Source organism: Aulostomus chinensis, chromosome 12 (assembly GCF_037954235.1).
Source record: "Aulostomus chinensis isolate RoL2024-O1b breed Wild chromosome 12, RoL_Achi_v1.0, whole genome shotgun sequence".
NCBI classification, from domain to species: domain Eukaryota; kingdom Metazoa; phylum Chordata; class Actinopteri; order Syngnathiformes; family Aulostomidae; genus Aulostomus; species Aulostomus chinensis.
Genome location: NC_141331.1, coordinates 10,251,671 through 10,265,728, shown reverse-complemented (window position 1 = coordinate 10,265,728; position 14,058 = coordinate 10,251,671). Strand labels below are relative to the sequence as shown.

Sequence of the window (14,058 nt, the reverse complement as noted above, 5' to 3'; positions counted from 1 at the left end):
AAAAAAAAAAAAAAGAAGAAGAAGAAAAAAAGCCACTGCAAAAGGTGACATGAGGAAATGATATCATCAAATCATGTTAAGTCTTGAAAGACCAGAAAGTTTAAGGATTCCTGGTGGAATATAAACTTACGCTTTACTGAGTTGAGAACTGCACACAGTCACCATGGTGAGAAACTCTGATCATGTTCCGCCTTTGAGAGCCTCATGGAGCCACAGAAAGCTACAGATAAGGCCTCCATTAAGGTTATTATTTCAAAGCACCTCAGCCATTAATGCAGTGCTTTGGCCTGGCCACAGACCCACTATCTTATCCCCACAGGCCCAGTTAGTCAGACTGGGTTTTGCTTCTACAGGTGTGAGACTGTCTCTAACTGTTGGCAGTCCCAACAGGGCCTCTGCTGAGTGTGCAGTGCACAGATGTGTTGTCAGCTCAACAACAACTATTAATACCTCTACGATAGCATCTCTGCAGAGGCTTGCAAATATTATGGAAGATCCATCCATCCATCCATTTTCTACTGCTTATCCTGTTAAGGGTCACGGGGGCTGGAGCCTATCTCAGTGGCTTTCGGGCGAGAGGCGGGGTTCACCCTGGACAGGTCACCAGTCCATCACAGGGCCAACACACATAGAGACAGACAACCATTCACACTCACAACCACGCTCATGACCACTTTAGAGTATCCAATTAACCTAATCGCCATTTGCATGTTTTTGGACTGCGGGATGAAGCTGGAGAACCTGGAGAGAACCCATGCAGGCACAGGGAGAACATGCAGACTCCACACAGAAAGATCCTGTGCCCAAGCTGGGGCTCAAACCTGCAATCTTCTTGCTGTGAGGCGACAGTGCTAACCACTGCACCACCGTGCTGCCATTATGGAAGATGACTACAAAATTGGGTTTCAGGGGGCATTTGATTGTTATTAAAAAGGCAATAACCCTAACTTATCAGAATGTGCCATAAACCTTTACAGTTTAGATGTCAAAACAACTAGAACTAGTTCAAGCAAACAACTTCTAGTGTTATAAAGAGGCCAAATAAAGCTAGCCACATATGCTTTAGCTCTCAGATTTGTACAAGTACATGCAACTCATTTGCTGGGAAGCTACATCCAGCAGCCCGTTAGCATAGCTTAGCATGACACGGGGACAGCAGCTAGTCTAGCACTGTTTGGAGGTAAATATACACCTACTAGCACTTCCAAAGCACTACATAGGCTGTTGATGATATAATCCTGCTTTTTGAGAAGGTACATTTTTCAGTGGGCTTTATAAGGTTGGTGCTGGGATGAAAGCCTTGTTTTAGTACCTTTGGAGAGATCTTAGTTAGCAGTTTGCCCCTTTCTCTGGCTATATGCTAAGCCAAGCTAACACATGGTTGTTTTAGCTCTATGTCAGGCTTTCAAAAACAAGTGTAGTAGTATTTCCCAAATTATTAGACTCATTTTTCAAAATGTTCTTGTTCAAGTGCCTGAATTATGAAAATGTGTCTGATCAGTGTAAACTGAATACTGTTGGACTGGTTTGACAAACATGCCCTGAAAACTAAGGAAATGCTCTCTCGCTCTCTCTCTATACATACATATACATACAGTATATATACAGTGTGTGTATATATATATATATATATATATATATATATATATATATATATATATATATATATATATATAAATAAGAAACTAGGTCAGTTAAAATAATCACATGCCTTTTAGTGTTCACAGTGCTTTGTGTGGACCGTTTCCTGTTCTCCATCTTCATTGTCCTCCTTTGACCTTCTGTCCTCCTTTTCTTGTAATTTTCCAAAATCAGATTTGAACAAAGCCAGAGTCACTTGAAAGGTCACGCCATCCTTACTTGAATGTACACAGAATAACGACCCTGTCAGATGTAGCCTCATCAGCCGAGGGTAGCAGGTGCCTTTAAAAATACAGACAAAAGAGAGGAGTAACATCCATTATATGTCTCTCTTGGGGTATGCTGAATGTGTTGTCCTCTGCCACAAAATAAAGCCTGCAATCCTAATCTTTAAAGGCCCAAACTGCAAATGAAGTTTTATTTTTTTTATTTTTTTTTCTACAAAAAAGGCAGAGTGTACAAACAGGTAACATCACTTCGCAACCAATACATTGAAACATTACATTCCTATTATAACACCATGCACTTTAAGCTGATGTAAAACAATAAATGTGTGTGAAGAAAAGCGACTGAATTTCAGTCTGAATGCCAAGCAGGCACTTAGCAGGGACTCAGTATTCAAGCAGCATTGATATTATTTCATCATTCCATGGGATTTCCAAAACACATTGCATTTCAAAACCCAAGGTAAGCATAGTTTTTACTACCACAATTCCAAATATAACACAGCAATGCCTTGTGATATTTCTATCATTCAATATCTTTCTGGGGAGTGTTCAAGTTTCAAAGCATCTTAGAAATCAGCATCTCGGTTGTCTATCTAAAACAACAATTGTTTGATAGAAATTACAGTTATCAATGTTTTTGTTAATATTAGCTTGGGTGACATATTGATTATTCTCCTGAAGACCTACTTATGAGATATGTGTATTATTTAACTTTTTTTTTCTTCCTGAAATGAAACAACATTCTATTTTTTTAAACAACACAATGCTCTAAAAACTGATAAACCAATGCAAAAACTTGTCAAAGGCACACATACAGTACCTGCTCTGCTCTAAACATGATGGTTTCTTGTGATATTAAAAAGAACAAGATTATGTCTTAGCAGAAAGAATCTTTCGGAAACTGATAAAGGTGATTTGTATTCCTGCTTTCAGAGGCCGTGATTGTAGGTGCATTAAGAATGTCCTCATATCCATAGTACAGGTCTTTCTTTCTGTAGATGTGGGTCGGCGCGTTTTCTGTGCAGAAAGGCAACTACAGCTATTGATTGAGAAATCTATACCCATTTACATGAACGCTATCGTTATAAGATTTTCACTGCTTTCCTTTCCTGTTCTGCCCTTTCTTTTGGCTCTACATTTTCCAACCACAGAACTTCCATCATATTCCTACACATGCAGTGTACTGTATTACTCCACGGCAGAGCTTTCTAAGATCTACAGTACAGACTTAAGGAACTTTTTTGTATGTTGGTGCTCATATATGTGGATAAAATATGATTGTTTTTTTCTTTCTGTGACACGTCCACGGTGGAACCATGCTGGGTTTCAGAGCTGCTGCTGCTCTCTGCACATTAGACGCACTGACCCACATTTACTGACTACACAACTACCTCACACAACCCCACTTTAATAAACTATCCATTTAGGAGCTTGTGGTCACTTCACCTATTTTGTTTGTGGCAGATAATTGGCTGATCGGACATATTAGTGTCTACCTGCATGTATGCTGACCAACACGTTGAAGAAATTTGAGACATTTCAAAGATACTGTATGTTTGATGTCTTTTGATGACTTGTAAAGCCATGTTTTTTGGGGGCAAGTGAGCCATAATTGGTGGATCCCATCCTAAACACTGTTTATGAAAGTTGAGCAGTAGCAGTTATTTAAGCTATGAAATCAGGATGTCCAGAAATTGTATTACTTTTCCCAGCGGGCGTACATTTTGAAAGTGACTGACAGCATTGGCATTGATATAACATCTGTGTGGGCAGGTCCTAAAAATATTTAATATCACACAGGTAGTTGACCTGCAGGTGGCCACCACTCTGTTGTTAGCTGTGGAAAATGTGGAATGTTGTATAAGAATAGTTGACAGTATGTGGGCTTTTTAAAATAAGGGGAACGCAGCTTGTGTCAATGCAGGGCTATGAAATGCCCCAGTCAGTAGCGCCACAAACAGGTTTACATTGTGTCTCCTAGCAACAACGGCCATCAGCTGTCAGTCAACCGCTTCCATGGGAAATACTCACCCAGAGGCTTTAAGCTCAGACACTCAAATATGTCCAAAATGGTTCCACCTCCAAGAAAAATGTGCACAAATGCTTGAGTATCCTGTCAATGGTTCTTTACAACAACAAAAAAGTCACTTAAAGCCCATTTTTCAAAAGCCGATATATCATTAGCAGAAATGTCAACACTGGTATCTGCCTTCAATATCCAGCACTTGTTGGACTCACTTTCCTGTTATCTGACTGTAATCGAGACACTGATATGGAAAGAGGAGGAGCAGCATAGCAAGTCTTGTTTCAGGACTGTACCAAGACACCAGTAGACGTGTTCTCAGCTATAGACAGTCCATTTCACTGAGGACATCGCAGAGACGTGGCCTAGCAGTGGTCTTGTAACAGATGTTTGTCCAGCAGTCTGAGAAGCATGGTGAATGCACAGCCAACAGCGTGGGAGGTTCGACACCCCCTCCCCCATACAGAACCAGATCGCACTCCCTGTGTGGAGGCCGTGAGTGTGTTACAGCCCATCGTGGTTCCAGAACAGCAGCTTGGCTTGAACCTGACGTAGCTGTGAAAGGAGATGCCTCTGTAGAGGAAGATGAACGGGTAGATCTCTGCTGTAACACAAAGTAGACCATGAGGAGCCACCTGATGAAGGTGCGGCAAACTTGGATGGGTAAAAAGATGACAGTGTGGTGGTGGTAGTAGTGGTGGTGGTGGTGGGGTTGGCGAGGTGAGAGGTCAGACACTCAGGGTCATATTGCGGAGCAGCCATTGCTGGGAACGGCTGCCGCTGCAGTCTCTCAGGGTGGGGACCATCTTGTCGTCCTCAGACGGCATGTCTAGACACTGGTTGCTGTTGACATGCAGCAGGGTGAGTCGCTAAAGAGAGAAAGAAGCAGACGTGCAATTACACAGATGCAAATATGGAACTCACGCATGCACAAACGTGACCCACATGAGGAGATTTTGTTCTTGAATAAGCCGTTCCGACTTAAAGACTTCATCGAGCGCGCTGCATTTCTCATCTCTAGAACACTGAATCCACCTGGGGTGACTGGGGTGAACCTTCGCACACAGACATCAGCTATTGATTTCTCACACCTCACAGCACACCTTTCAACCCAGTAAATGGCCCGAGCTTGTTACACTCAGTAACTGTAGATGGAGCAAGTAAAAACAATGGGTGCATGGAGAGAGCAGGATGTTCCAGTCGAGAAAAAAGGAGTCCTGCCTCCTGCAACAAAACCTACATGATGGCTGCTCTGTGAATTGGGCTTCTTGCTGGTGGAAAAGTTGCATTCCTTGCCACTTAGTGGGAGGGATCTCTGAGGACGACTGCAGAGAAGACGACTAGAAACAGCCTCTCTGCTTCTGCATACTGAGACTGGCGGTAGACTGAGTAATCGGTCCAATAATTGTAGAATCGTCTGTTTTCTGAGCTCTTTCTTTTTTTGGTTTTCTGAGGCTGATTAAGAAGCAGGCATATTTGAGAACAGACCAATTCCACGCCATTCTACAGGTGGACTCATTCTGCGCCTGATATGACTCACTAGAATAATCAAGTTCAAGTGATGAATACACGTTAATAGGGACCAAAATCAAAGCGATGCTTCAGGCTGCAGTTGTGTGCAGCACTAATACTGTTCATGTATTGATGTGTGTCAATTTACTCATTTAATCTCCCAGAAACAAAGAGATGCTGTTTTCTGCTGATTAATGCAGTTGGGTGCACTACAACAGAAATGTAACCCCCCCCCCCCCCACCACCACCACCACAAAGTTAAGTTTGGATTAACTGCAGAGATTTATTCATTGATATACCTTTATTAAAAAAAAAAAAGTTTAAACTGTACTGCAGTTCAAGTTCAGACATTATGTGTATCGTTTATATAAAATATTTGCACTTATCAGACGCACAAAAAAAAAAAGGAAAGTGATTATGCAAAAACATTGGCATCACCGAAAACTCCTGATTGAACTCTGAGAACCAGCATTTTTGATCCAGAATCCACATGATCAGGTTAGTTGCTTTGACATGACTAACCGTACCACCAATAATCAGTAACCCTGTCTGAAGATTCCTGCTGCTTTCAGGGACATTCTTTAAATTGTCAACTGACTGACAAAGTGATTTCAGGCTTCATGCTCAGTATGAAATAAAGAAGAGACAAGATAAACAATGAAACGTCAAGCGTTTGGCAAGTTACATAGGGAAAGACTTCGATCGGGAGTTGGCAGGCCAAAACAAGAACAAAATGTCTGAAATACTGAATATACAGAGATATTAAACCTAGAAGAAGAAGAAAGTCTGTAGGAATATAATTGGATTAGGAAAACAACACCTTTCCTAAACATTTTATTATTGATTCTGCAGTTTGTTAGTGGTATAATAGGAGCTATTACTGATCAAGCCAGTCCTGCTTTTTCAGATTTATTAGCTACATCGCTATGACTGTTCTAGTGGGATGGTGCTGCAGTGGTTAGTGCTGCTACTGCTGCTGCTGCCGCCTCACAGCAAGACACCACCAACATGCAGCTCAGGTTAATTAGACTCTAAATTTCCTGAAAGTCTGTCAACCGTCTGGTCACACACAGGAAGGGCCAATACTTATTAAGGGATAAAAATACCGTTTAAATTTTAATACCGAGTCATATTCTGCAGACTTGTAATCGTAAAATCAGTCAAGGTAATTGCGTTTAGATAATTACTCAAAGCCCTACATTGGTGTTTGATGCGTTATATATGAGACGATTTAGGTTTTTACGAGTGGTTCAGTTTCAGTTGACAGACAGATACTGATACTTATTAAACAGCGTAAATAATAAGAATTGACAACAATTGTAAAATAATGTAAACTCATCATTATCTCAGGAATAAGACTGAAATTTTTATAAACATGTTTAAGTTACAAATGATGGTTGATTTGTTCTGACGTGCGACCTTCTCATTACTTTTGCAGTTTACTCTGCACAAACAATGTGTCACTACAGCAAATTTACTTCCTGTCGCACAGAACAAGTGCTTTTAAGACGTCCAGAGTAGAAAAACACACTGTTGTGATGAGCTGAGCAGAAACGCTGCATGAGCATGAGCCCCACGAAAATCTATCTGCTGCACAGGGAACTCTCATTGGACTTGATTAACCATTTATGTTCATTCCCCTGAGAAGTAACACGTCTCCTCCATTCCGTTCTTGCTTTCCTTGTCTGCAATAAATGCATGCAGAGAGATGAGGGAGGTTTTGGTGGGCTGAGGAAACAATGTGGAAAAATGAAATAATTAAGACAGCATGTTGTTTTGTCTCTGAATATAATGATGCTCAAAGGCAATATTTGTGCTTGGAACAGGCATAATTCATTACAAAAGCAAAGTTAACCTATCTATATTCTCCTGGAGACTATTTATGAAAGCGCATGTGGTAGAAAATGTATGTAAGTAACCTCAAATCACAGTCTACATGTGGCACCGTACCACTGTTTTCTCTGTGTGGTTGAGGCAAACCACTTCATTAAAATGTGATTGTGCATTGACTGTTGACAGATGATACTCAAAAGTAAATGTGCACACTCCCGTGAGGCACTCAGCCTATGTTTGATCTCCAGCTATAAAACACAAGGGCCTTACATTCTTTGCCTGGATACCAAACAGGCACGCACATGTCCACTTCTTTCCTAAAGGACACATTACAGACCGCCCTACAGGCCACATTTGTTCAAACACAGCAAGAACAAAGAGAGCAGGTGGCATATGACATTACACACCTGCCAAAAATCTAAAGAAGAGAACAAAAAGGCAGCTCTGCAGCACTGACATTTGACTTTTCATGCTTTATCAGAGAAAATAATGCCCCCTTTGAGCTGCAGCTGCAACTTTTGCACTGTTCTGTTCATGTTTCTCAGGGTTTGGTAAGAATACTTTGGGACAAAATATTCCAAATAATCCTTGTTTTTTAATTTGCCAATGACAAGGACTATAAATTAACAGGAAGTATTTATGGTTTCTAAGGCTGAAGCATTAGGGATCTCGATCTAAAATAGAGACAATAGAGGAGTAGAACAGTGGATGGTTGAAAAACTGCTCTACTTTTAATGAAAATACTAGATATGTGGAGGTCCTGTCCTTTGCTCATAATTATTTCATGCCTCCTCTGGGGCAGAGAAAACTCTCATCTCAGCCTCCCAGCAAACCAACCAGTGTCTCCGGAGCAAGTGGTTGAGTGTGTGTGTACAGCTGAGGCTGGCTAATTAAATGAGGACGGTTTCTAACCATAAGCCCTGGCAGAGGAACATTATCCTCTGTCACCAGGCAGCACCCTGGACTTGCTGAAAGACACAGACTTCCAGTTTAACGTGTGCTTGTGAAGACTTTAGGAGGGAATAGAGAGAGCCGAGTCGCTTTTGTTGGCAATACAAAAACAGCTGATTCCTTTTTATCGAAGGAGCCAACAGTCATTTGCTCTTATGGTAGCCTGCTCTTGTGTGCAAGCTATCTTGTGACAAGAAACTGAGTGTGAACCACAAATCAGGCCATCTAACAGCAGGTCCCTTTACTTCTGCAACCCTCACATACACACACACACACACACACACACACACACACACACACACACACACACACACACACACACACACACACACACACACACACACACACACACACACACAAGCCCTGGGAGCTTCTTACCCAATTTACTGTACTCTGCTTGGACATAAAAACTCTGGCATGCTACAGTGAAATAGCTCTTGAGCATTTTGAAAGATACACCAGCACAGAAATCAGAGTTTCAAACTTCATTTAACTCATCAGAACAGAACTGGCCATGCAGAAAATGACAGGACTGGAAAAAGGCAGGGAAATAACAAGCCTGACAGAAATGCTGAGCCCAAAAACATTTCCTCACAGAAATATGTAAATGAGCAGGCAGAACGGTGAAAAGCATTGATAATTGGGATTCATTGGGTTTACAATTTGTGCAGAGCACATAGTGTACACAGCTGCTCCAGGCCAATAGGAGAGTGGCCTGAGAGGCCAGGTCCACAAAAGGTGAATTTAAAATGAAGCATCACTTCAAAAGAACTTGTAAACAATAGAAAAACCCTTTTCAATCAGTCTTGCATGTAGATAATAAGCTAAAAATAAACATGTCCTCCTCCATCTCAGCCATCATTCAGCATTTGCTAGCAGTCCAGGAAACCACAAGTGAATTTTTACATCAAAATGAAATATTTATGTTAGGAAACAAATGTCAAATGAGATCAAATTTACCATGAAGTCTGGCTAAAGGTCTTATGAAAAGCATCTTATACACAGAAGCATCTTGATGGGACATCTGTCACAGCCTGATGCATCTGCCCCTGCCTTTGTGCCTTCTTCCTGAAAGGTCACCTGTAAAAGCTCCTTCATGCTGCCTATTTGCATACATATGACTGTTAACGTCAAAACACCCTCTGGATGCGTCAGGAAAACTAAAGAACGGTGTTGGGCGAAAATGAACAAACTAATCATTATGAACAAATAGTTTCGTCGTGAACTCGGTCATTCTTGCCAACGTACACAATTCAGAGTTTCCTATTCCATCCAAAACTGCACACACACACACACACACACACACACACACACACACACACGCTATTCCTGTGTGTATCCTGCTGAGTCCAGTATCACAATAGCTACATGTAGACTTTTGAACTTGACTGATAGGCTGGATACACTGAACCAGAGCAAATGGTAAGTGGACCCTTCCATCAAACTGGAACATAAAAAAAGAAACAACAATCATTCTTGAGTGTCTTGAAAATTCCACTGAGCCTATATAGCGCACCGATATACACATGTACCTTACGTACACACACACACACCTTACATTGACGACAAAAATCCCAATTTTGACAGTTTATTTAATAATGTATGCTGGACACGCAATAAATTTGTTCCAAAATTTCTGTTCATGTTCAATTCAAATTGTAACCCGGACATTTCAAGTGTTTTCTTGCTAATAAGACAGAAAACTAAGCTCCGAGCTGAGATTGTAACACCTGCTGTTGTCGTAAAGCAGTTGGACTGCTGCACATGCAAAAATGCTGCAAAAGCTCTGGTAGGACTTACTGGTGTGATTCTGGTGTATGTCTGTCTACAACGCTATCAATAATGCCACAAAGATCAGAATATCCCAGGTATTAATGTGATTACATCTTACTGAGACTCAGATCTTATTAAAGTTAAGGTAGTTAGAAAATGCAAGTGTCTTGTTCCAAGTATTATCAAAATTGGGGTAAGATTTGAAAGCTACTGTCTACGAAAACATAGCCAATCCATTAGGAACAGTGTTTGATCATTATTGGCACCTTATTTTAGAAAAGGTATCAAAAGGTTGATACTAGGGCTGTAAAACAGAGGAAATTTTTTTAACCCGATTAATCTCTGAATTTTAATAGTTAACTGCAATTCAGTCCCAGGTTTGTTAGTAAGTTGAGTTTGGAGGTATTAGCTCAATCTTGAAGTACTGGTACTTCGGTGACAGTAAAATTGTGATGTAAGCCACAGCTGCAGTTGGGACTGGGTTGTGTCTTCCTGCTTTGGTAGCCAACTAAGAGTGTGTAGAAGAGACAGATTAGCACACGATTAAATAAAACAAAGTGTGTTATGCTCAGTTCTAGTAAATACTTACCCCAGCACTACTAAAATACTACTACAAAAATACAGACTACAGTGCGTACAAGGTGCTGTTTAGCTCGTCAAACTAATCTACTTCTAGTTCTACCAGAGCTAATGACCAACTACGCCACTCGAGAGCAGCTGAACTCTGACTACCTTAAACCTACTTTGTATAACCACGCTCACCTCAGGCTCTATGGCCTCCCAGAGCAGATGGAAGCTTAAAGAAAATAATCAGTGGGACTGTAGTAGAGGTGTCTAGCCACCTCCCGGCGTGTGTAGTTGCGAAGGATCCAGGCCTGAAGGGGAGTGTTGTTACAGTACTCCACCGTCGGACCGAGGGTGCCATCCTCCAGACGGCTGATGGTCAGACACAACTGCGTGATAATGTGGAGAAAGGTGCGCCTCTGCAGCAGGCCAGGAGTAAAAAGGGAAAGATGGTGGGTGAAGGTAAGTATCTGTTGGGTCTTCACACCCAATATTCAGTAATGTGCTTGTTACATTACATTAAACTCAACCAGAGAAACTGTTGAATATCTCAAGTGATGAAAACTGGACACGATTATCTTCAGATTTAATACATTTATTTGTCCTAGGGATCTATGTATTTGACCCCCTGCAATTTAAACCTCAAGAAAAGGATTATAATTATCTCCTCCGGGGAGGTAATGTGATCACAGGCGTGTGTTTGCAGGATATCCCAAAAACTAATCGGTGGATTTTGATGACATCTGAAGGAGAGGTTGATGATATTACAAGGAACAAGTGATTAGCTTTTGGAGGTAACTGGATCAAATAGGAGATTGAGGGATATAGCTATTAGTGGCAGCCTCCGAGGTAGAGGAACGCCCACTCTTCGCTCTTTCAAGGTAAAATTGTTCCCCAAATTTATGTGTCAGGTATATTTTGTTTCTTTGTTTACTAACCAATGAAATTCATTACCCTTATACATGCAGAACGTTAGGTGTTTTATCCAGCTGCAGAAAAATACGCAAAGCCCCATAAAATCTAACTAATTTAATTATTTGGCAGCATCTTGTGTCATTTTCAGTGTCAAAAATGAAACAAAACCCCCACTGACATTGCTCAGAGGTTATTTTCAATTAAGAGAGCGCATTAAAGAGAGTGTTCATGAAGAGAAATGGTGGAGAGGGCTACTGGGGATGCTTCTATAAGTTTGCTCCTCCCCCATAATGTGTGAACTGTCAATGTCCTCAACAGAACCGTATTTCCCACCCCCACAGCACAGGAAGTCAGGTCTCCTGGGAGTTAGCTTCTCGCCCCTCCCCACGGTGCAAGAAATATCAAGCGTTTGCAGGAAAGTTCTCACAGGAACCATATTTCCTAAAGAGCAGTAATGCGTACACGGAGCATCGTCATGTTAGCCGCCCAGTTAGCTGCTCTAAATTAAGAAAAGTCAAATAATATTAAGCAAAAAGAAGAGAAAAAAAGCCTGTAATTTATTTAGAGATGTTAAACATTGAGTGAGGTCAAATTGACCCCAATACGAGGGTTGAATAATTTGGATATTTCTGCTGAATTACCATAAAATATTTTAAATATTCAAGGCTTAAAGAAAAAAAAAAGTTAACTTTTTAGCAGCTAACCTTTTGGACTGAGACGCTTGGCAACAGCAATAAATACTTACATGCTAGAAAAATTGGAGCTCAGAAGTTTGTCAAACCTTGTTGTATGTGTATGCATGTGTGTGAGTGTGTGTGAGTGTGGTTTTCTATTTGGGGGGGGGGGGGTCACACAGTCAAAGGCACATTCAGAGTTGGCCAGAGAAAAGCGAGGCATATTTCTAGCTGAAACGGCCGATTAGGTGTATAAGGGAAGTCTGTCACAGTTGTGAAGGAGCATTACAGAAAAGGCCGATATTTGTGAGAAACTGATGATGTGATGAAATGTTAATGGGTCTGTAGTCACCCAGGATTCAGCCTCTGTTGGTCACACGTGGACTAAAAATAACCTTCACCACTGACAGCGGTGAAACCCCAAGGCTGTATACAACAGAGACAAGTCCTCGCCGTTTATGAATTATTCAATTCCTCATATTAAGAATGCACCCAGAGAACAAAGTGTAATGAATGTATTTCTCCAAGGGGTTGTTCAATGCTTGATGGAAAGGTCCTCCATTCCTCTCAATATTATAACTGCGCGTCAGCAGATGGGACGTCTCAATCACTGATGGATAACACGGAATTCTCTGTCTTTCCTAATCAGCTCCCAGTGGTTTAAAAACACACATAAATTGTTAATACAAAGGAAGCTTTGGAGTTGTATAATCCATACAGTTGTAAGTCAACAGAGCGTGCAACATCTGCTTCGCCATCGGACTGAATATTCGTTTGCATAAACAGGAAATTAATTGAAATTCTGATGTTTAATAACGTTTTGCGGTAATCTCATTATGTATTATCTACCACCAACACTGTGACCCACACCTCTGTGTGTCACGCAGCTTCCATTGTGCTTGAGTATGTCTTGCATGTCTACCTTATCTTCTAATGACAACACAACATTGATTTTAATTAATTCTTCCGACAAACTGGTTGAATTTGACATCAAGATTAAAAGGATCTAATCTAATGAACACCAGCACTCACGTCTGAAGGGATGCATCACGGTGGAGGAGGCACAAATGAGTACTCAAACTATGGGGAAAATACTGATAATCAATATTCAATAAAGTGATAGCTTTAACCGCTTACCTCAAAATCATATTCCCACTTGCCAACATACTATGTGAGAGGAGAGAACACATGAGGAGAGAAGCAGCTTGCTGCTATAAGAGCTGACATACAGCATCATCTGGTGGCAACAAACAGGTACTACATCTCCCACTGAAGCAGCGTGCAGCCTGACAATCAAGCAGCATTTCATCAAACTCAGAGTCATCATTTGAGCCACAGGATAACATGGCGGTGGCAGCGGCCTGCTAAGCTGGTCGGATCTTACCTCAGCATCGTACTCGAACATCTGATTGCCCTTCATGTGGTGACACTTGAGCATAACGACGGGCCCATTGAGGCGGGAAACATCCAAACAGAGGTCATCGGTCCTAATTTCTTTGTCTGCCGTGTAGGAGAAAACCTGGAACAAAGGATGTCACATGAAGGACCCAGTAATGTGAACATTACTCATAACTGTGCATGGCAAGATGTGTTATTTAGCCTGGAAGTAGGGCATTCGTCTTAATTTGACATGTTTATTCTTGGTTTTACTTACTTTTGATTACAAATGTAATCAAATATGGTAAAATATGCAGGATCTCTACTGGAACACTGAGCCACAAGAACAACATACTAATGAAGACTCCAAAAATGTGTAAAAACTGGAGAAATATTAGAAATACTCTGATTTGATGATTAGTTCTACATTCCACTGACAGTGTAGACACTTTCTTTGTGGGTCATGATTTACTATAGTGACATGATGCACACGCCCACACAGACACACAGTTTAAAGACTAACAGAAGTGTCGCTCATGATTTGGGTTGTCAAAAAAAACCCCACAAA

General features: G+C 41.1%; 1 protein-coding gene and 1 long non-coding RNA gene across 6 annotated transcripts in view; one reads left to right on the top strand and one right to left on the bottom strand.

Annotated features, from left to right (window-relative positions):
- Positions 1 to 14,058, top strand: part of LOC147251977 (uncharacterized) — a 109,353-nt gene that overhangs the window by 54,669 nt on the left and 40,626 nt on the right. The window lies entirely within an intron of this gene.
- Positions 1,723 to 14,058, bottom strand: part of galnt13 (polypeptide N-acetylgalactosaminyltransferase 13) — a 37,373-nt gene continuing 25,037 nt past the window's right edge. For 2 of the 5 annotated variants that reach the window (XM_086220039.1, XM_086220040.1), the window contains exons 11-14: positions 13,498 to 13,632; positions 13,251 to 13,280; positions 10,723 to 10,943; positions 4,624 to 4,760 (exon numbers count right to left, since the gene is read on the bottom strand). In XM_086220039.1, coding sequence (XP_086076165.1) covers positions 10,758 to 10,943; positions 13,251 to 13,280; positions 13,498 to 13,632 — 351 coding nt within the window. In that variant the 3' untranslated portion in view covers positions 4,624 to 4,760; positions 10,723 to 10,757. Of the gene's footprint in view, positions 4,761 to 10,722; positions 10,944 to 13,250; positions 13,281 to 13,497; positions 13,633 to 14,058 lie in introns of all 5 variants that reach the window. The other 3 variants (XM_086220041.1, XM_086220042.1, XM_086220043.1) reach the window with 3 other exon arrangements.